At 42.1% G+C, this 22,347-nt stretch overlaps 2 protein-coding genes across 10 annotated transcripts; one reads left to right on the forward strand and one right to left on the reverse strand.

The window, feature by feature from the left end:
* Positions 1 to 1,517: 1,517 nt before the first annotated feature.
* On the reverse strand, positions 1,518 to 5,260 carry NDUFB9 (NADH:ubiquinone oxidoreductase subunit B9; the record flags this gene model as incomplete). Its single annotated transcript, XM_082315741.1, has 4 exons — positions 1,518 to 1,649; positions 2,515 to 2,628; positions 4,598 to 4,790; positions 5,175 to 5,260. The coding sequence occupies 4 exons, from the start codon at positions 5,258 to 5,260 to the stop codon at positions 1,518 to 1,520; spliced, it is 525 nt and encodes a 174-aa protein (XP_082171867.1).
* TATDN1 (TatD DNase domain containing 1) lies at positions 5,181 to 22,002 on the forward strand (the record flags this gene model as incomplete). Of its 9 annotated transcripts, none has more annotated exons than XM_082312862.1 (12): positions 5,181 to 5,385; positions 6,480 to 6,545; positions 7,170 to 7,219; positions 9,178 to 9,241; positions 10,460 to 10,603; positions 10,701 to 10,743; positions 15,557 to 15,642; positions 15,767 to 15,807; positions 17,197 to 17,273; positions 17,959 to 18,029; positions 18,963 to 19,089; positions 21,900 to 22,002. In XM_082312862.1, the coding sequence occupies exons 1-12, from the start codon at positions 5,259 to 5,261 to the stop codon at positions 22,000 to 22,002; spliced, it is 999 nt and encodes a 332-aa protein (XP_082168988.1). In that variant the 5' UTR covers positions 5,181 to 5,258. The 9 variants fall into 9 exon arrangements, with proteins under 9 accessions (XP_082168988.1, XP_082168990.1, XP_082168991.1 ...); XM_082312864.1 differs by lacking the exon at positions 21,900 to 22,002 and adding an exon at positions 21,072 to 21,410; XM_082312865.1 differs by lacking the exon at positions 21,900 to 22,002 and adding an exon at positions 19,391 to 21,065.
* Positions 22,003 to 22,347: the final 345 nt, after the last annotated feature.

Below are 22,347 nucleotides of genomic sequence, written 5' to 3' on the forward strand. Positions count from 1 at the left end.
CTCAAGCTGCACCAGGGGAGGTTTAGGTTGGATATTAGGAAAAACTTCTTCACCAAAGGGTGGTCAGGCACTGGCACAGGCTGCCCAGGGAAGTGGTTGAGTCTCCATTCCTGGAGGAATTTAGAAGAGGGGCAGACGTGGTGCTTGAGGACGTGGTTTAGTGGTGGACTTGGCAGTGTTAGGTTAATGGTTGGACTCGATGATCTTAAGGGTCTTTTCCAACCTTAACAATTCCATGATTCTATGAAGTTAGCGCCTTTGCCATCTCTTGTTGTCTTCAAGCCTTCAGTTGGAGTTCATGGAAAAATTAAGCCTTAGGGTCAAATATGGCACAATCCAACAGCTCCTGCAGAACGAGAGTCAGATTGGGTAACCCAAACCTCCTCTCTTCAAGCCCTCAAACCGGGAGGCCAGCAGAGGAGCCAGGAAGGCTTCCCCAAGAGCTTTTACCAGGTGGCTGTATCCCAGCTGTTCTCTCACTGGGAGCGTTAGCAACGCTTCCCGCGTCTCACATCGATGCTTTGGGAACGCGGCTGGAAGCAAGCAGCTTTTGCACCTCATTCATCACATCGCACTGCCCGCTGGAACCGTGGTGACCCATAAATGGGCGCACAAGAGCCGCGTTCCTCAGCGGGCTGCTTGTTTTAATGGACAGAGCTCTGTAGTTTTTTAGGATTCAGTTTACATGGGGGTGAACTTTCTTCTGGTGCTCTACAGCAACGTTATCCACGGCAGCAAGAAAGCGCGACGACGTAAGGAAGGTTTACATCTTCGAGATTTGATACCTAAGTGAAAAACGCAGCCAAAAGCCTAACGAGGTGGGGAGGGCAAGAAGCCTTTACCCCTAAGCAAGGCTAGAAATACCCTCGTTCAGGAGCACCCAAAGCCCGCCTCCGTTGCTGTCAGCATTCTGAAACTCCAGCACGTGCCACCTCGCCTGTGTTTAGTACCGGATTCCAAGCTACCGGGCTGATACAAATCGTTTATCAATCCCCATCCGCCCCCTCCCTCCCTCCCCCCGTCTCCACAGCGGGAGGCAGGCTCTGGCCACGCAGCGTCACTCTGGCTGTAGCTGCTCACCCTTCCATCCAGTCCCCCCGTAAATCTGCCCCTCCCACCCCTTTAACCTCACATTCTTCCTCTGGGAATGGGAGTTTTTACGTGGCCAGTTTTTCCAGTCTCATAGTTGAGTTTTCTAACTCCTCCTGTCAAAGCTGCAATGCATGTTCACCTTTATAAAACTCGCTCTGGAGTCAGTATCCCAGTAAGACTTCTCCACAGGCTGGTCAGTGTTCTCCGACATTTCGGGTGTATAGTGTAGGCGTTAACAGTCGTCCGTTCTACGCTGCACAAACTGGAAGCGTGTGCACGCTACAGAAGAACAGTACGTCAGAAAAATGCCTTCTATTTCACTTTATTTGGCTTGATTTTGTATTACTTAGAGTAGCACGCGGTCACTGACATGTCTGCTGCCTACAGAAGACAGACCGCTTTAATTCTCATGCGAAATAATGCTTCTACATGGGAATTTCACGAGGTCTCGTTACATACTGCCACCACAGTGGTGGCAGGTGCCCTTCCTTACGAGCCGGAGGCAAAGCTTCAGTTCTTGGACCATCAGCTGGAGTTTCTTCTTCTAACTGCTTAATCTGGAAGGCAAAACATAAACTGGCTTTAGTACGTACAAGCACCTTCCGTAATGCGGTACTCGGTGCCCAGGCGGTAAGCGAAACTGGCCCCCATTTCAGCAGGGAAGAACCAGCAGTAGCCCCCTGGGCTGACAGGCAGGCTCCGTGTTTCTCAGTGTGCACTTAAACTCAGTAATCATTGTAGGCTCATATTACCTAAGTAAGAAGGAATTTTTAGGAGTAAAATGTGATTTACATGAGAAATTTTACTTAAAAGGTCCTTATTTCCACATAATTCATGTCTACCATTGCAACATTAAACAGACTGCATTCCCTCGCTGCTTTGAAAGCTGACAGGTAATGACAAGTCCTGAACAACCCCCATTCCAGTCGGCAGGAGACCTCTACTTCTGCGTGCCCCCAGCAGCCCTTCAGACGTTTTCCATACATGCTTCTTGAAGCAGCCTAAGTGCTGGCTGCTGCTGTTAATTCTGATAAGAGCGCTCTACTACGTACAATCCAACTATTTCTCTACAACTGAATTAAAGAACTATTCTAAGAACACCAACTTTTTCCAACTGAATCCCAGTTTAGGTTGGCCAGAAATTATTCTCGATTCCCAAACGGTGAACGCTGGTAAGTCACTTTCAAAGGCACAACCGGGAAGCGTCAGAGCTTCACAGCAGCAGCAGAGGAATTCTCTGGTCATTAATCTCTTCTCATCCCACTTTGGGATTTCCTTTAGCAAAGCTGCTACAACAGCCCTGCACTAACTGAAACGTGGTTGTGGGTTCAGCTTTAACTTCAAACTCCCTTCACAGCCTTTAAGAAGCTGTAACTCCGAGGTACCTGTGCAGGCTTTACTTTGCATTGAGCAAGCACTGACCTCTTTATCCCAGCTTTCCCGCTGCAGCTTCTTCCATTGCTCTCGTTTGGCAAAGTAATCAGGATACATCGCCTTCTCAGAAGGATGCCAGTAATCCAAGCACCATTCAGGAATCTGTTAAGTCCATTTTAAAAAGTTTCATATATATTATTTTTACACGCACACGCAAAAGAACTAAACACAATCACTGAAGCCTGTATTAAAATGGATAAATAACCTAGGAAATAAATTACTGCAGAAAACCACCGTTTAAGAGCTACCTGACTATTGTTAGTCTCAAGGCGCTATATGGCAGAGATCAGTACTTTTGATCTGTTTCGCACATTATCCTAAGTCATGGGAAGACATCACAGTGACTTGCTTCAATCACAGCATCCCGAAGACAAGTCCAGGTCATCCCAGTTTACACTAAAGTTCTCAAAATAATTCCATCTGGCAGAAGAGAAGATGTCATTACTTCTTTTCCTTCTACCAAAGGCAGCAGGTTAGAGAGATCCTTTTCTCCAACTACTAATTCATTTTCTTTGACAGAGACAGAACCTTACAGCTCATTTCCACTTGTCTACAACTAATGAAAAAATTAGTGGCTTTTAAGATCTTGATAATAGTCTGACCTCTAAGATGTCCAGTCAAGAAAAAAAGTGAAATTTAAAATTCTGCAGCAGCCTATCACTGAATGTCAGCATTTTAAAGACAAGAACATTGATTAAAAAACAAAACAATTCTCCCCCCAAAAAACAATTCTTAAAAAAAAAGAAAATTAAGAAGTCACTCCAATACCATCATTCATCCAGTGACATTTACACTTCCAGTTTCCTGCTGTGATTCTTATCACTGAGTATACCTTTGACTGAACAGAAATAGCAGAGCTGCTAATAATAATATAAAAAAAAAATCTACACCCACCAAACAACAATTAAAACCATCAAACAGGCTGAGATCTAAAAATTACGTTTTGTAGCAGCATCCACAATGGACAGTCACTGATATACCAACAAGCCAAATCCTTGTGACAGCCATTTTGTTAAATGACAGTTTTATCATCTCGAACAGGGCAAAGAAAAGAGAATGTAACCCACTTTATATTTCTATATGAAGACTAATCTTGACCAGGCTCAACTGGCCTTTTTTCTGTTCGGTTTCTCTCTCACTATTGTCTCTATTACTGCTAAGGCCCACGACCTTGGCATAAGCTTAAGTCCTCCTCTTCCCTTTTCACTCCTATGTTCTTTTTTCTGCCCCTGATAAATCTATATGTCAGATTCCTCCTTTCACATGGCTTCTTGTGTGCAAAGATCTGATCAGATCTAGTCTTGTGTACACGCTTTCTTCAAATTCAGAAGAAAGGGGGTGCGTGCACTCTAGGTTAGTATTAACTTCTCGCCATGCATTAGGAGCCGATGCCAAGAAAGCGAAAATCCTGTGTTTTTCTATGAAACCTGTTTCTTTACTCCTAAAATCAAACAATCTAGGGGGAAAAGAAAAAGCCTCTAGAAGTGCTTTAGATTCCAAGAATACTGATTCTATTTTTAGGCATACCACCTACCACACAGCGACGCACAAATACACATCTGGCACTACAGCGTATGAAGGGACATGATAATTTGTACCATTACTCAAAATGCTGGAAGAACAATGGGACTGAGCGAAGAGAAGTCCCCCAACAGCCAAGCCAGCATCTGACAAGACCAGAGAGAAACCAAGGCTGTGACCAGATGGCACCACAACAGGCAGCACAGATTCCTCCACCTCGTTTACTTTCACAGCTCAGCTCCAACCCTTTCACTGTGCCTAACCCATCACGGAGCAGCTTCCCTTTGGCAAAAGAGCAGATGATCACCCCAGCAAAAAGAAGCTAGCTGTCTTCAGACAGACCAGCAAATTCCGTTTTCAAGGATCAGACAAGCAGGACAGCTTCTCCCATGCAAGCAGCAAGGCGTTCAGCAGCAGTAAACTATTAGAGAAATGATACAGCTGAGTCAAGCTGCAGCCCTATGAAAATCCACTTAAAGCTCTCACTTTACATTCACTAGAAGAACAGTAAGGTAAGCACAGCAATACACAACCTTCCAGGCCACCTTACCTTGTAGCACTCATATCTCTCATAGGAAGTGCCCCCAGGGGAGTCAGGGAAGATGTACGGCTGAGGATGCTGGTTTGCCCAGAACTCCTCCTCGCCTGCCTTCAGCAGCTCTGTCGCTTTCACCATATCCTTCACATCCTTGTTCTTATCAAATCGTTCTCTCAGGAGGCAGGCAAAGTAGCGGTACTTGTCTCTACAGACAGAGGTTAAGCACAGCGATGTACGATGCAGCAAAAAAGTAATCACATGGAGAAACAAGGCTTGGCAACCTCACCAGTCCCCCCTGCCCAAAGAGAGGGTTTGGCCGGGGCTCTGCGGAGCTCCTGTTCCCACACCGCCCTTTTCTGGGGCAGGCACAGACAAGGGGCCCAGAGACTTTTTCCTTACTCCTTCAGTCATGACTGGGGGAAGGGAAGGGAAGAGGACAAAGCCCCAGTCAAGCCCGACGCCCGCCTCGGCGGGGGAGGCCGGCGGGGGAGGCCGCCCCCCCCCCAAGCGCGGAGCTGAGAGGCCCCGCTCCCGGGAAGAACGGGCCTCCTCCCCCCGCTCCCCAGGCCCACCTCCCCCCGCCTCTCACCGGTGGATGCACCAGGACTCCAGGTGCCGCAGAGATTTCTTATAGAGCCGCAGCACCTTCTGCTGGTGCGTCAGGTAGGCCGCCATGTCGCGCCGCCCTACGCCTCACCTTCGCTGCGCGGGGGCTGACGGGAAGGTGGAGGACGTCGCCGCGCGCAGGCGCGCCGCTCGCGCCCCAGCCGCCGCCGCCATGAGCCGCGCCAAGTTCATCGGTGAGGGGAGAGCGGAGGGGGGAAGGGGGGGGCCGCGGCCCCGGTCGCCTCGCCCCAGGTCCCTCCGTACCACAGCCGCCGCCGCCCGGGGGGAGCCCCGCCGCCCCGCTCCCCGAGGGGCCGAGCGCGGGGGGCGCGGGCCGCTGTGGTGACAGGGTCCGCCCCTCACCCGGGGCTTACCTGCTTCTGTAGTCCGCCTCGGAGCCCGCGGGCCGAGATGCGGGCTGCCCCGGCGCCCGCACGAAGCGCTTGGGAACGCTTCCGCCATCGGGGCGCTGAGGGGCTGCGGCGGGGCTCCTCGGAGCTGTCCCTAAACCCCGGGTTTTCTGGCCGCCCCTCAGCCGCTTTTTCGCCTCGGCGCGTTAGTCGTGGTCGTTTCTAGTTGTATGGAGCCGGCTGGGATGGAAATGTTAATGTTCGTAGGAAGTTCTGCGGGAAGTACGTAAATAACTCCAGAAGCTCGGTTCAGGTAGAAGTTTTACGTGTGGCTGAGCAGCCTGGTGTTGCCTTGGAGCCCTTCCCTTCCCGGCGGCAGCCCGGGCCGCGGGCTGTGCTCCGGCCCGGCCCGGCCCTGCGGGCCGCAGCCCGGGCGCCGCGGGAGCCGGGCCGAGAAGGGCGAGGCGAGGTCGGGGGCCGCATTGCGGCGCTGCTTGTCCGTGCTGCTGGCCGCGGAGAGCAGGCGGCTCTTCCGAGGCGGCCTGCTGCTGCTTCCACCCGCCTCCAAGTCGTGTGGGAGATGCTGCGTTTTTCCTTCCCTGTTACTGCTTGTGGGCAGAGATAAATTTGTATTTTCATGTGAAAAGTGGAATTAATTGCAATAAATAGTATACATGCATTAGCTTTGGTGATTATGAGGGCATGTCTGCAGCTGCACAGAAGGCCAAAATTTTATTTTTCTGTCACTTCTAGTAAGGAGTAAGCTCTCAAGTTACGCAAGTAAACTTATGCTTAAGCTTTATGAGTGTTTTAACCTGTCAGTGTGGTAGTCGGCGGCTACTAAGATATGCTTCCCATTGTCTTCCCTAGTTGGCTAATGCTCAGAATGAAATGTAGAGTGACTATAACATCTAATTTCTATATTTGGTTTTTCGTAGATATTGGTATTAACCTGACAGATCCTATGTTCAGAGGAATCTACAGGGGAACACAAAAACATCAAGGTAAATGTTTCTTTGTATCCGCTGAAAGACAGGATCCCTCTTGTTAAAATAGAAACCTCTTGCATGTCAGAACGTGAGGTTAGAGTTTCTTTTTTTCTTCTCAAAAACTGGATCCTTATTATTTACTAGGGCTTGAAGAAGAAAGTGTGACAAAATAAGTTAGATGTTCTGTGCAAAATACATTCTCTTAATTGCCGATAAGCTGTCATACAGGTAACTCTGCTTCTAGAGCAAAATGGACAATTGCTGATCTATTTGTATTAGGATTGCATGGAAAAACTGATCTGAGAATTAGGAACAATAAGCTATGAAAGTATTGCGTTGCTGAATCATAGCTACTGATTATAACGGATGCTTTTTTTGCTCTCACCGCCTTTAGATATAGATGTAAAACCAGAGACTCTCCTAAAGTATGTGGAAAAACTTCCATTGACTTCTTGGATTTAAATTGGATCTTCAGTTATTGCATTTTGTTATTGTCTTCTAAAGATTAATCAAGTGTGGTTTAAAGGTTGTTCACGATAGGCATTTTGACTGCATAAAAGTGATTTTTAGTTGAAAAGTAGTTAAATTATGCTGTAAAACCTTAAGGTCAATTCATGACATTTTTATGAACTTTTGCAGATGACTTTTTGGATGTGGTAGAGAGAGCAGTCAAAGTTGGCGTTAAAAAGGTATTTTCTTATAATAAAATTTGTTTAATATTTTAAACTGCTTTCTAATACTTTGGCTTTTTATTGCTCCCCTATAAAAACAAATGTTTCTGGAACTTGCAATGGGAAATGCAGTAACTTTCTTCAATAGCATAAAGCAAAATTGGTCTGTTCAGCATGTTGTCTTTCATTTGCACACATCATTAGATGCTGATTATTTAAGTTCAGTGGTATCATATGTGATATGGATGTAGAAGTTCTTTTGTACAGTTTCAACAGAAAGATGTTCTCTTACTGCAATCAACTGGTACGTAATTTTCCATGTTAGTTGTATTATAGGCAACCACTCCTTTCTTCTTGTGTCCTGTGTGACTCTCTTACTCAGCAGTTACTGCTGCATGTCAAAGCCTGAAAACTTCTGATTGAGATGCTTCAGATATTCCTGTATGTAAAGGAAACTGGTAACTGCAGAAGAGCTGGGAGTGCCCATAAATTCTTACAGTTGAGAAATCTGAATAATAAATACTGATTTATGTGTATTAAAAAACAGCGTCATTATGAGCAGGTTTGTAACTCTTAGCTTGAAATTGGTGTTTTCAGCAGTGTACCATGCTCCTTTAGTTACAGTAGTCCAGCCTGCCTATATCTCTGTCTCTAAACTGAATAAATTGTCAAAACAAAAATATGAATTAAAATAGAATACAGCGCATACTGTCACAAACTGTTCTACTGCACTAATAAGGCTGGTTGATTAGAAACAAACCCTTCTCTAGAAGAGGAACACGCATCTCAGAAGTTTGCTGAAGGGCTCTCATCTGAAAAGAGTGGGAAATAAACTGAGAGATAAAAAAAGAAAACTCTAGTGATGGTGAAATTACCACACTAGAGTAAATACAGAATCATAGTCACTTTTACTGTGTTTATATGTGCTGTATAAGTACTATTTAATCTTTATACCACCCTCTGAAAGTAAGTGGCAATTTTCCTGTTTTATCATCAAAAATGGATTCACTGCATAACTTTCTCAAGATACACAGAGGATTCTGAAATGGAATTCAGGAGTTCCGTGTCCTTAGCTATGCTTTCCGTCTTGCTACTGGCCTGTACGGTGTCAGAAGTCTATTCCATCCCAGATTGTTTCTACGTGCCTAGAAGCTTAATCTGTTTATTTGAAAATACTTCTATTTTTCCACCTAGCTGCTGATTTATGGTAATTTTTTGTGAAGTTTTGCCCTGTGCTGTGTATGCACACTGAGCCAATTTCAGCTTAACTTATTTTTCCAGTCTGTTGGGATATGTCCATCTCTAATGGAGCATACTGCAGAAGTGTCTGACTTGGTGCTGACCGAGCCTGGTGTAGCATGCGTAGGGATAGGAGTTGTCCAAAAGCAGTGTAGTCATGATTTATTAGGACCTAGGGTGCAAGATCCTGCAAGCGGTGGTTCAAAAAACACTGTAAGCAACAATTCTGGTGTGATAACCTTTGATCTTAAGGTAAAAATAAAAGATCGGAGCCAGAAATTCTGAAATTTGTAATCCTGACTCTGATACAGACTTCTTTGTTGGTTTGTCTACTTACTTACTCATGTCCTGTTTTGGGTGTTTAGAGTTTTTAGTTTCTCCACCTGTGAGACAAGGAGAATGTTTCTGAATATCATTTCCTGAATGCAAATAAAGTTTCTTGAGTCATTGTCTAATGAAGTTAATATTGCTGCAAATAGAAGTATTTTACTCATTTAATGGTTTAAATACTTCACATAGAAGATACTTGATAAAGTAAAAAATCAGGTTTTGATACTTAGTGTGTTTACTAGCCTGAGGTTTGTTACTGATTTATGAAATTTTGTCATATATACATTAGTAATTGTCTTCTGACGTTCTCTGTCTAGAGTCTTACTTGTATCTGAGTGTTTTCTTAAACATTCTGTTTGATGTTCAAAGAAGAACATACTTGCTGACAGTACTTTTCTTCTTCCAAGTTTTTGATTACAGGTGGGAGTCTACAAGATAGTAAAGATGCATTGCAGCTGGCACAGACAAATGGTATTTTCACTTTAAACTTACGTTGTCAGTCAAAAATATAACCTCCACTCTCAGAGTTAAGAATTCAAAAGGACCTGCCCCTGGAGGTCTTTACAGAATCTCAGATGAAAATGGGAAATGATGTTTCAGAATGGGAAGAATGCATTGTGTATGAGTTACTGTATGTTGCTCTTTAGATCCCTGGGTGTTGCAAGGAATCAGTCTTTCCTGTAATTTCTATTTCTAGATTAAAAAAAAAAAGAAATAACAGGAAATTTCTGGAATAAAAATTTTGTTACAAGGCTCTCTTCCAGAAATAAGACGGAATGCTTATATGGTGTGGAATATATGGGTTTTGGTGGGGTTTTGTTTGCTTTTTACTTGCCAATATATCATGACCAGCTTGAACAAGAGAGGTATCTTTCTCTTTATGGGTCTCCTAGCTTTCCCTTTCTTTCTGTGAAAAGGCAAATATTATTCCACTAATTACTTAAATATGTATTTGAACTAAAACACATGTTAAAGTACTAGTTACAGAACCATAGAATAATTTAGGTTGGAATGAACCTGAGGAGGTAATCTGGTCCAGCCCAATCCACCTCCCCACTTCCATCAAAGCAGGACTAGCTTTAGTATTGGATCAGGTTGCTCAGGGCCCTGTATAGTCTTTCCCTCACTGCCCCCCCCCCGCTTTTACATTCTCCATAAAGGCACTTAGCAGAAATACTAGTTTTGGCACTAAGGTAATCTAGGTTAGGCACTTCGGTAAATCAGGCTAGATGTTGCTTGCGAAATTCTGTAACGGCTAATGCAGAGGCACGCGAGGGAAATCGCATGCTGTCTGCAAATCTCACAGCCGTGGATAACTTGATGCATTTTGAACGAGATGTATTTCTGGATGATATCAAGAGGTCTTGTCCAACTCAACAATTGTATGATTTGTTCAGGGCCACTCCACCAGAATAGTTTAGCTTTGAGTTGCAGTTTTGGAGTATACGAAATAATGTGTAGTAAAAAGAAACACACACACATACCCCCACTAGAGATACTGTCTAACATTTTTAAAGCAGAAAATATCAGTGTAATAAAATTACCACCTAGATAAAGTTGTTCAAAGGGAGTTTTCTTTTAAAATTATGAGCAATAAGAAAGTGCAGATACAGGTACTGTCTATACCTTATATAAATTTTCTTTTTTTTTTCTTTTTTCTTAAAACCTTCTAATATTATCTTGCATTAGACATGTTTTACAGTACAGTTGGCTGTCATCCTACCCGCTGTGGAGAATTTGAGCAGGGTAGCCCCGAACAGTATTTATCGGAATTAAAAAATCTGATTGAAACAAATAAGGCAAAGGTAATAGCAGTTGGAGAATGCGGCTTAGGTAAGTGTTATCTTAGTATTTCACTATTTTTTTTTTCTAGACATACATTAAAAAAATCCTAAAACACTAAGTGGGCTTTTGTTCTTTCTATTCGTAGATTTTGATAGATTAGAATTTTGCCCAAAGGACATCCAACTCAAGTAAGAAACTTTTGATGACTATGAATTGATTTGTAGCAATTCACAGGAGTGTTTTCTGTCTTGTGTCCTACCCGGTAACATTTTGTCAGGTGTAGACCTGGCAATTTGCAGGGTTGGATCTAGGGTTTTTTGGCAGAAATGGGACTTGAAAGAAAGATGCCTACATTCAAGTAGTGCTATGTGCTAGATTTTGCTACCTGCCTGGTGTTGACTTAGCGTGTCTTTTTCTGTAAAATTGATCAGATTTTTGGGGTTTCTGGGTGTGACAGATGTTCATTCTTGCTAATACTCAAGAACTCTTAGAGGCTCATGGGAAGAATAACATAACTGTAGTGTGCGAAAGAAGAATTAGGTTGAGTGAAAGGCGTGGGGAAGGGGACGGAACTGTCAAAAGGGATAAATCAGCAGTGAGGAAAAAAAATGGGCTTTTAAGGGAGGTGTTAGCTGGGAGCAGATAAAATTGAGAGCTGATGAAAGAGGTGATCTTAGGAGCTGGAGAGATCTGTGTTTTGAAGTAATATATGCAGCATAGATACTGAATGGAAAGAAGCTAGCACAGCCCCTAAAATCAGCTTGCATTCTTGTAGGGAGAACTTTTGTCTGCAGAGGGAACTGACTGAAAGATACAAGTGATAAATTCAAATAAGCGGAGTGATTCATGAATTGCATATTACTGTTCTGAGTAAATTAGTCACTGGGGGGCAGTGGTTAGTTGTGTTTTTTCTAATTGCCACATGTTAGCAGTAGGTAGAGTTTTCTTCATAATGCTACAGTCATGCAGTAAAATATTCAGCAAAGTGGACAGAACTTTTTTTCCTGGTAGAATTCAGTGTACAGAAATTTCAGCAAAGCATATTGTGGAGCATAAGCTGTTTCTTTTCTGTGGCAAACTAAAACACTGCTGGAGTATCATATTTTAAGATCCTTACTGCCTTGATGTTATTGGGAGGAAAAAAAAAAGTCTCATTTTCCTTATCTGATGGACTGCAGCTGAAGACCTGTAGTGAAAAATTTCTAATCAAGTGCACTGAAATTGGGTTGTGAGGAAGGAGGTGACAGGGTGGAACAGAAATCACTTTTAAAGTGCTTGGTGAGTCCTTTCTAATTAAGGTTGATAATGACAGAAAGTCTTTATCTGAGCTATTTCAGTAAATCATATGAAATACATAAATCTAGTTTCTAAGAGATCTATTGAGAGCCCTTGCTGGAAATTGTGATTGGAAGGATGTGATTGAGGGGAAGAAACAGAAAGCAAGAAATATGAGGGAGTGAAGAATCATAGAACGCTTTGGGATGGAAGGGACCTTTAAAGGTCATCTCATCCAACCCCCCTGCAGCAAGCAGGGACATCTTCAACTCAGTCAGATTGCTGAAAGCCCCATCCAGCCTGGCCTTGAATGTTTCCAGGGATGGGGCATCTACCACCTCGCTGGGCAACCTGTGCCAGTCTTTCGCCACCCTCATTGTAAAAAATTTCTTCCTTATATCTATTCTAAATCTACCCTTTTTTAGTTTAAAACCATCACCCCTTGTCCTATTGCCACTGGCCCTGCTAAAAAGTCTGTCCCCATCTTTCTTGCAAGCCCCCTTTAAGTACTGAAAGGCCGCAATAAGGTCCCCCTGCAGCCTTCTCCAAGCTGAACAACCCCAACTCCCTCAGCCTTTCCTCACAGCAGAGGTGCTCCAGCCCTCTGACCATTTTTGTGGCCCTCCTCTGGACCCGCTCCAACAGGTCCATGTGTTTCCTGAAGAAACATTGAAAGCCTCAAGGACAGATGCCTGCAAACACTGTGTTTGTAAATTATGTATTTTCTAAATGGACAGCTTTCCCTGCTCTTCATCCTCCACGTTTGTGAAAATCACCCCAGAGTTTGGGGTTGTTTTCCTTTCTGCTAACTGAATGCTATGGAGTTGGATACAGTCTGGCTTTCATGTCCTTTAGCAGACTGGATGGTGCGTTCTTCAAATTAAGATCCACTGTATGTATTATAAATAAAAGGAAAAAAAGGAAGGCAAAGTGTGAAATGCACACAGGCAGGTCACCGGTTTTCAGCTGATCCGTAGTTCAGGTGTGGTAGCAGTCGCTGGAATAGCTAGCAAGCAGCTGCAGAGTTACCCTGTAGAAGTATGGTAGTTTTCCACTGGGTAGTATCTGAGCATGACCTCTGTTTTGTTTAATGTTTAATCATTATTTTCTAGTTAGTTACGCTGTGCTTTCATCTGGATAATTTTCACCTGTAAAAAAAAGGAACACTTTTTTTTATTCTTGGATTGAAAAGCTAATAAAGATGAGAACCTAATAAAGATGAAATTCCTTTGTTGAAGCAGCTCTAAGAACTTCTTTTTTTGTCAGAATTTTTCTCCATTCTCATAACTTTTCCAAGAGAAAATGACGATTTGAATGGTAGTTAGATGAAGGTACTGCATTCATATTATGGTGAAGGTCACGTTATAAATGGACCGATAAGTATATAGAAGTTTCACTTCTCTGCTACTGGGAGTGGTTTGTGGGGCATAGCGACATGGAAACAGGAGTTTTAATCAAATTGGAGAGGATGAACAAAATCACATGCACTATTATTCATGCATGGATCCAGAATTGTTTGTCTGGGGATATTCTACTTCAGCAAGGCCAGTTTGCTTCAGGTCCTTTAGTGTCTTGATCCCAAACCTGAAAATACCACAGTATTTGAACTTTACAGTCAAAACTAAGGCTGCAGCCAACCACGCAGAAATATTTTCAAACTTCCTTTCTGAGAAGCAACATAGAACCAGCCTATATTGAATGACAGTCTGCTCAGCCAAAGAAAAAGGTTGTTCCTTCAGCACTGGAACTAGTAAGGTTTAGTTTCCTACTGTCTGACTTTGTTACCATTCTGATCACCATATGTCTGGTTTCTTCATGCTTTTCCAGGGTTTCTCTTTCCTTTTTTTTTTTTCTTTTTTTTTTTTTTTGTTTTTTCTCTCCAAGAACTTCCCCCTTCACCTGCCCTTTCTCTTTGACAGAGCAAGTAGCAGCATGTGTTGGTCTTCATTGTTGCCAGGAATGGAAGAAGCTTGAGTTGCATTGCCATTTGTAGGGGCACTAAACTTCGTACTTTGACGACCACTGCCTTGCTCAAAATTATATTGAAATTGGCAGTAGGTTACTTAGGGGGCTTATTTGCAGCTCAGCGTCTAAAACCTCATTTTCTTTATGAAACAAGTCTTCTGTTAAAAAAAATAAACACTAATTATCAAGCAATTGTAGCTATTTAACCACAAGAGCAATCATGAGTTGCAATTAAATTTATATTTAGTCAAAGAAGCTAAACTAAGCACAGTATCTAGACTACAAAGAAGATTCAAAGTAGGTGTAATTTATTCTCCTGAATTTTCATGTCAGTTTTTAACGTTGCAACCAATTTCTGTTCGACCTGTTTTATCTCAAAGGTCTGCACTGATAAACAGGGAAGGTGACTTCTATCAGAGACATATCAGCCTGTAATATACAGAAAATAGTGAAAATTGCACAAAACGAAATGACCGGTTGCATTGTCTGTTTTTTAGGAAAATGTAAATCAAACTAATGGTTTGCTGCCACTTTCTCCTGATTGGTATGTGAATCATACACAGCAGTATGTGGACACTTGAGTTTGCCTTTGAAATGTTCCTGGTATCTGGCGATGGGAATGCCCCAGTGCCCTGGCCTGCTTTTAACAGCAACACCTAAAGAAATCCAATATGTGCATACAGCCCCAGCCTGTTGGGACAGGCAATGTTGTCCTTGCCTTGTCCAAATAATGTCATCTTACAAATTACTTGTGGATACTGAGACACCTATGCACTGTTGGCCCTCTGCCACGCATTAAGTTCCTCTGCCGTGTTTCCTGAGCGCTGGTAATTTGCATGCCTGGGTGTAGTGTTGCAGACAGAAATGGTAAATGATAATGCTCTGGGATCAGAACTAGCCGCAAATGACAAGTGATGGGTTAGTTCAGTGCTAATTAGTTTCCTTTGGAAACTGCACTGGGGAAACCGGCTACCTAGTTACCTTCCCTCTGCCTACGTTTTGATGTCTCCATAGGATGGCTGCCTCGCTGTTACCGCTCCTTGAAAGGGAATACTAGGAGTAGAAGGTAGGAGAGGGATAAAAAGGAGTGAAAAAGAAAGGATGCAAGCACACAAAGGAAAGGAGGGAAAACAGAGTGAAGACAATAGGCAGAATGGGGCAGAAGTAAGATGCCTGATATTGGTACTTGTTCCACCCCAAGAGAGGAAAGTCTGACCTTCATGGAAGAGCAGACAAAAAGTCTGGATTGTTGCTTCACAGGCCAGCCAGCTCTGATGCAGTTTTGGCCATTTGAGGCTATGGGAGCCTGCATAGTGCTCCCTCGCTCACCCTCACCACATTTACAAGTGCTGCTTGAGATAGCGGTTTCTGTGTGATCCACACTCTCCCTTCCTGACATTTCAAAACTTTGTGGAGAGAACAGTCAGTTCCTCTTTCATTAAAAACAAATAAATAAATAAAAACAAACACCCACGCTACACGAGAGTACATGCTTAGCGTATATATGCGTGCATTCTTCAGTGTTGATGCTCTTGGCCACTTCTTGCCTGTCTTCCAGCATAGATCACTACTATATGAATATACCATGGGAAAGAGTTCCATTTAAATCTTTCCACAAATAAGTGCTTTTGCATGGCAAATCCATTAATTCTGTCTTTAGTTTTGGAGGACTAAAACGTACAAGCACTGGAAAAAACTCTTCTACTGTCTTTATTTGCTCTTACACCGAATTTCTGTTTAAAAGTAATTTTTATTTTACAGGTATTTTGAAAAACAATTTGACCTGTCAGAACAGACACAACTGCCCATGTTTCTCCACTGTAGAAACTCGCACGCTGAATTTTTAGGTGGGTTTTTTTTGAGAATTTCATACTCAGAGCGAATTCTGAGTATGAAAAATCTGGAAACCTGAATCTTTCACCTTTCTCTGTTATAAAGCTGTCTTACATTTTTATTTATTTCATTTCATAGACATAATGAGAAGAAACAGAGATAGATTTGTAGGAGGGGTGGTAAGTATGGACTTCAGTGTAGCATTCATTTTTACATGCCTGTGTGTGGATATTGTTGCTTAATGTGCAACTTGTTGTTTGTCATGGAATCTGTTACACGATTTAAGTTATTATTAATTAATAAGTGTTTCCAGTCCCTTCTAGTATTTTTATTTTCGTTGCTTATTCAACAGTTTTTTTGCAAGGTAAGAAGATAGGCTGAGAAAAAGCTCTGCAGCTGACATGAGCAGTTTTTCTTGGCCTGTCAGAAGGACAGTTTAAGCACCTTATAATTGACATTGGCCTTTTCCCAGTTCTTCAGTGCCTGTAACTGCAGTGCATTCAGACCACAGATAATTTAGATGCATGTTCCCAGTGGAAGCCGTAACCTCAAACATTTGTTTCTGACGTTAGACATCGTTTTCAAATTAGATCCAGATGTAACTTTTGATTGCTTTATGTCTTTAGATATTCAGATCGTGTATTTCAATTCAAAAGCATAACAGGAAAAACTTCGGATGAAATGATTAAGAAAGTCTAGCAACACTCTTTCAGGTTTCCATTATGGCAGGGTTTTCCAAAAGTTATAAATGCTTGGATTATTCTGTCCTACTAACATCAAACCACACCTCGTACAGTAACTTCTCAGTCCCCAGGTTTCCCCTTCGTTACTGCAAAAACCTTCCCCTAGCTCAGTACTTTGCATGTTGCGCTCTTACGTAATACTGCGCAGTCCCTCCTTCCTTCCTTTCTCTTTTCTGCCACACGGGTAACTAGGAGAGAAACAACGAGCAGGCACCCTCTGCGACTGACTGTCCCCCTCGCGGCCTGGGGGAGCAGACAGCGTCTTTCCTCCGCTCGGGCAGAGAAGCTGCGGTTCCCAGCTGCATTACGCTGTTTGCACCTTGTGACCTACCACTTGCCTCTTTAGTCCCTGGGATGCCCAAAGAGACTGTCTCTCTAGTTCCCGTGGGCTAAAATCGGTGGAGAACATCACGCTGCTCTTACCGTGTCCCTGACACATGTCCCCTGTAGGGAATACTGAGGAAAGAATGTAAAAATTCCGTGTGGACAGAATTCATTCCTGTGCATGGTCTCCCAGCTGTCAGCTACAGGAAGTTCCTGGGCCAAAGGTCCTGTCGCTGGGTAGGCCCTTTCTACACATATTTATCACTCATAAAATGTGGTAAGCACTTTTATAGCAGTATGGAAGCGACTTCAGCCTGAACTTTGCCCAAATTCAGAATCAACTGAGCCATGTCCCATCCTTATGTTTGTATTGATGTGTAATGCATATTAGCAACGGTATTTATTACAGAAATAAAAACTAATCCGTACTTTTAAGGGATTGGAGTTTTAAATGAAGTACGTATATTTGTATATACGTGTGCATCTATATATATGTTCTAGGTACATTCTTTTGATGGCACAAAGGAAGAGGCAGCAGCTATATTGGATTTGGATCTTTATATTGGAATAAATGGCTGGTAAGTTCTTTACAAGAAATAAAGCTATTTTAAAACGTCAGCTGTAGTGAACTCATTGCTTTCTTTTAAACAATGAGGTCAAGTTTTCAAAGCTCACTAGACTCTTAATCATCTGACAGATTTAGAATTGCACTCATTAGTCTGTTAGCCATAAAAAGTCCTTAACTCACAGCTCAGCGAGGTGATCTTGTTTTAGGTCCATTCTACCCTCAGGTCAATCCTTGTTTGTAAATAAATAAGGCTGTTGAATGTGGAAGCAGTCCTTCTGAGAAGCGTTTAAAAAATAGCGTAATTTTAAGCTGCCATGTCAAATGCAGGATGCAAATGTAACCTGAGCAGCTTTATCTGCTGGTGACACAGTCTGAATGCTCAGCAGTCGTCTGGCCAAAAGCCAGCCAGCACCACTTTCGAAGTTGCATGGGTTGCCGAGGCCGGGCAAGCGCGGGCAGTGCAGGCAGGGGTTCTGCATGCTTACCGAGCTGAGACGGCTTCACTGAGTAACTCTCCAAATTAGCTGCTTTCTGCAAAGTTTGAATTCACAGGCAGCACTTTTAAAAATTAAGCAAATTTTATTCACTAACAAAATTATTTAGGAAGCTGCCTTTGCTGCAAAATGTTTCAACAGGCAAAGTAATTACTATTACACACTTTTTTTTTTTTTTTTAACCAAACTCTGATTTTCTAGTTCATTGAAAACAGAAGCCAACTTGGAAACACTGAAATCAATTCCTAGTGAACGATTAATGATAGAGACTGGTAAGATTTTATATCTTGGTCAGTTTGTGACTTAAACACTGTGAGGCAACAAGATACGTTTGTACAGCAATGATAAGGCAGAATCAAGGAGTTCGGAGTAGAAAAAGGACTGGCTGTTGCTCCACTCTGGAAAGCAGTTCACAGGCTCCAGAAATATTCCTTTTCAGCCTTCTGCTGGAAGGAATAAGCTGCCATGTCAGTTCCTGACATTGCAGGGGAAGAGGAAAAGGACAAACTGACAAGCCCAGATTTTTAAATGTACCTAGGTACCAGAATGCTGCTTGCAAATCTTTTAAAATCTAGCTTGCTGGAGACGTGCCCAACACAGGGCAATGGCTATGATCTTGCCACTGGTAGCAGTAACGGCATTTGGAAACAACAGCTCTTTAAATGGAATAAGGTGGAAGAACACTTGAATTCCCCTCTTGGCGTAATGAGCAGTGATTTTAATTGACTGACTAGGGATGCCTTTTTTTTTTTTTTTTTGCATGTTCATTTCAATTATCAATAACTGGCAGTTATAAATACAGTATTTATTTTAATTTCTGAATCTGAGAAAGGAAAACCACAAACTGCCTAAATCCTTAAATTTATTTACGCATGACGTACAGACCTGTTGAAGTATACAGGAGGTTTCTGTGGAATACATGCAGTGTATCTAGCTATCTTTATCATGTTGGAGGAAATAAGTGGTATGTACTATTATTGCAGATTCTTTAAAATGTAAAATCTTGAAGGTAACAGTATAAAAATTAAAGATCGTGAATATGTTAGATTGCCCAGATCTCTTAAATTCCATTTTGAATTGGTAGTCACTGCTAGAAGGAGATTGCAAGGACTTTTGTCTGTGGAAGTAGCTGATTGAACTATCTCATGCTATTCTGAAATGATTGCATACTCTTAATTCTTTTTTTTTTTTCCAAATGAAACTAGATGCGCCTTGGTGTGGAGTGAAAAATACTCATGCTGGATCAAAATACATTAAAACTACATTTCCTACAAAAAAGAAATGGGAAATAGGGCACTGCTTGAAGGACAGAAATGAACCCTGCCATATAATGTAAGTGTACTACTGTAGTATTATTTTAAATATTTCAAATCTCACAGGAAAAAAAAAGATCAGTTCACTGGAAATGTATATAAAAATGAATTCTAAGTTTATTGAAATTTGTGCAAGGCCAAGTTCATAGGCTGTGGAAAAAATTTAAAAGTCTTAATTTTCCCATTTGAGCAACTCTGGATGTAAAAAGCTCCCTGAAAGTGAAAGCAGTACTGTTTTTATCTTTTCACTTGATAGAAGAAGGGGTTAAACCCCGTAAAGTAACCTGACCTGAATAAATTTCACTCCGTTGTTGTTGCAGCGATTGTTAAAGCTGCTGCAGCCCTGGAGCTGCGCAGTGCTCCCAGAGCGGGCAGTACCGAGGCACTGAGCGGGGCCGGCGCCTGTGTTCCTGTCACAGTGCCTGCGACATGAACTGCCACGACGTGAATTTGGTTAGGGTCTTTGCTTCATTCTGCTACTGTGCCTAAAACAAAAAATTAAGTTTCATAGAACACTGTGATCCTATGAAGTTTAGATATGAAGAACAGCAGCCAACATAGAGAACAGCGAAAGAAAACTCCAGGGGCTTACGGACAGAGTTAGAAAGTACAGAAATGGTTTTCTGCCACCTTTTCACGCGCTTCCTCACAGAGGTGTGAAAAGCAGGGAAATGTATCATTGTTCTAGTGAAGGTGTTTAGTTATCATCTCCATTCAGTAGCACTGATAGATGAAATGCCTCAATTTTCACAACTGTTACTGAAATCTGGTGGGTGAGTTATGCCAATCTTCTGAATCATCTCGTTATCAACTCCCTGCCTGAAAAGAAAAAGGAATTCAGGAAGGTTTCTTCCTGCACTGTAGAATGTGAATGAATTTTCAGCAAATGAAGCTCACAGCTGTACCTACCCCGGTGCAAAGCCCATTTACTTCATCAGGAGTTGGGATTTTTTTTGCTGTGAAGTCTGCATGTATTTCTATGAAAAGCTGTGTAAATGACCTGTTTGGAACTAGCTTTTGAAATACTGCTCAGGGTAGTACTAAAGAATTCAGGTGTTCAGCAAGGTGTCTGAACAAGAGTTTATTTGAGAACTGAAGGGAATTCTGCGGGTCTTTTGGGAGACCTGAAGAAACTCTTGAGAGAGCCCGCTGGTCATGCTAAAAGCATAGTTTAAGCTTACATGGTGACATCTCCTACCGTTCAGATATATTTTATGCAATTATCTTGATTTGTAATACTCTTTGAAATTGATTTTATATGTTTTAAAGACAAAGCGCACACATGAGCTTGGAAGAGCTTCTTCAGTACTTTAAGACTTTCTAGGGTCAGTCCATGATTCTGGAGTAGGGGAAGAGGTCAAGTGAAAACAGTTCTCTGATCACAAGTGAAGATGTCTACTGTTGCTGAACGAGGCTGTTCCAGCAAGCCTGTACGTGCTAGCAACACCCCCACGTATCTGCTGCCTTAGCTGTAGCTTACAGAAAAAGCGTTTCAGAAACCCCAGAACTGGAAATGCAGGGAGTCCATCCTAGAGCGGTACACAAATGCTATACTTTGGCTTTTGCTTTCTTTTACAAAACAAAATCTTGTTTAGTTCAACCTTATTTCAAAATTACTGTCCCTTTAACATTAATTATAACCTGTACTAATTGTAGATTAGTAACCTGAGAACCTCTTAAACCTTACAAAAAATCAAGTATGGTAACTGAGAACTGGTGTTTTGTGACTTCTCAAGTAGCAAGATCTGGTGTGAGGGGAAGTTAGCCTCGGGCCACAAAGTATATTTAATGTTATATGGGTATATGTACTGTTTAATATAGCTCAGTTGGTAGGAGGAATTTTCCACTTGTCTTTTTTTGGTGGTGCTGGACACCTTTCAATTTTGATGGTGATATTTCCACTTTATATATATATTTTTAGAACTGCACTGCTCCCCTTGGAAGCTATTTTTTTTGAAGTTTTAGCCACAAGAGGCTTTTTTTTTTTTTTCTCTCCTTCAGCCATTTCATAGCGTTACAGTAACGTACCATCCTACTGCATCCAAGCGGGGATAGCTACGTAAGCCCTAACAAGACTTTTCAAGGGTGAAATTCTGTGGTATTTGTTACTCGTTTCTCTGTAGGCCCAATCTGACCCCATCTCGAGCATCCCCTTAAATCAAGAAGCCGTTTGGCTGCAAAGCACAGGAGTGGCCATGAAATGAAAAATGAAAATATTTGCATTCCAGTAATTGTTAAGAGCAACTTTGTCTACTCTGTCTTCCTCAAAAAGAAGTTTAGCTATTGCATAAGAGGCAAGATCCAAAAACCAAAACCACCAAACCCTACCACCAAGCTTGAGGTTCTTACTCTTCACCGTGAAGTTGTTTTTATTTCTACTACAAGAAAAAAAGAAAGTTACTTTGGCAGCTGTACTCTTGGATAAGGCTGTATCTGGAACTTAAGCTTTGCCATAGACCAGTTTATTCATAGTGCAGCTTTAGCCTTGAAAGGCTGATGAATTTCAGTCTGAAAAATGAATACTATTGATAAAGACACCCACAAAATGACACTTTCTTTGAAACAGAAAGCTGTTTAATTACCTCCAAACAAAAGTCAAAAAACCAAAGATGATTCTGTACCAGTGAGCAACCAGTGTTCAGTGTGAAGGGAATGGCAGTTAGTGACTTAAAAGTGAAGCTATTTGCATATCTGCGCACCTTGCCCTGCTGCTCTCAGCATGTTTTTATTCCAGGTTAATCTCAGTGACTTGTACATAAACATGTGGCAGTCTGAAGTATATTCAGTGCTGAGTTTCAGAGTCTTCTAATACCAATCTTTCTTTTTTAGTCAAGTACTGGAAATAATGGCGGCAGTAAGAGAAGATGACCCACTTGAGTTGGCCAATACTCTATATAACAACACTATTAAAGTCTTCTTTCCAAATATGTAAAGTTGTTTTTCTTACATTTATTCAGCATAACTTTAGCAAATATATTGCCAGAACATAAAAATTATATCTGCAAGTTCTCATCAATGGAAGCCAATATGTAGTGCTTTTTTTTTTTTTTTTTCCCCAATGGTGCAAGATTAAAGCTGCTTTTGAAAAGGTGGTCTGCATTTGTGCAGTTTCTCAGCCCTGTTTCCCTTTCATCGAGATTCAGGATCAATTTCAAGGCTAGCCCAAGCTAGCAACTCTTGTTAGTACCTGTATGCATTACGAGAGATGAATACCGGGCTGCGGAGTTCACTGTAGAGCCCTTCAAGCTACTACTGGTAGTTCAGAAGTGTTTAACAC

The sequence above is a fragment of the Platalea leucorodia genome, assembly GCF_965183815.1.
Source record: "Platalea leucorodia genome assembly, chromosome: 1".
Classification (NCBI taxonomy): Eukaryota; Metazoa; Chordata; class Aves; order Pelecaniformes; family Threskiornithidae; genus Platalea; species Platalea leucorodia.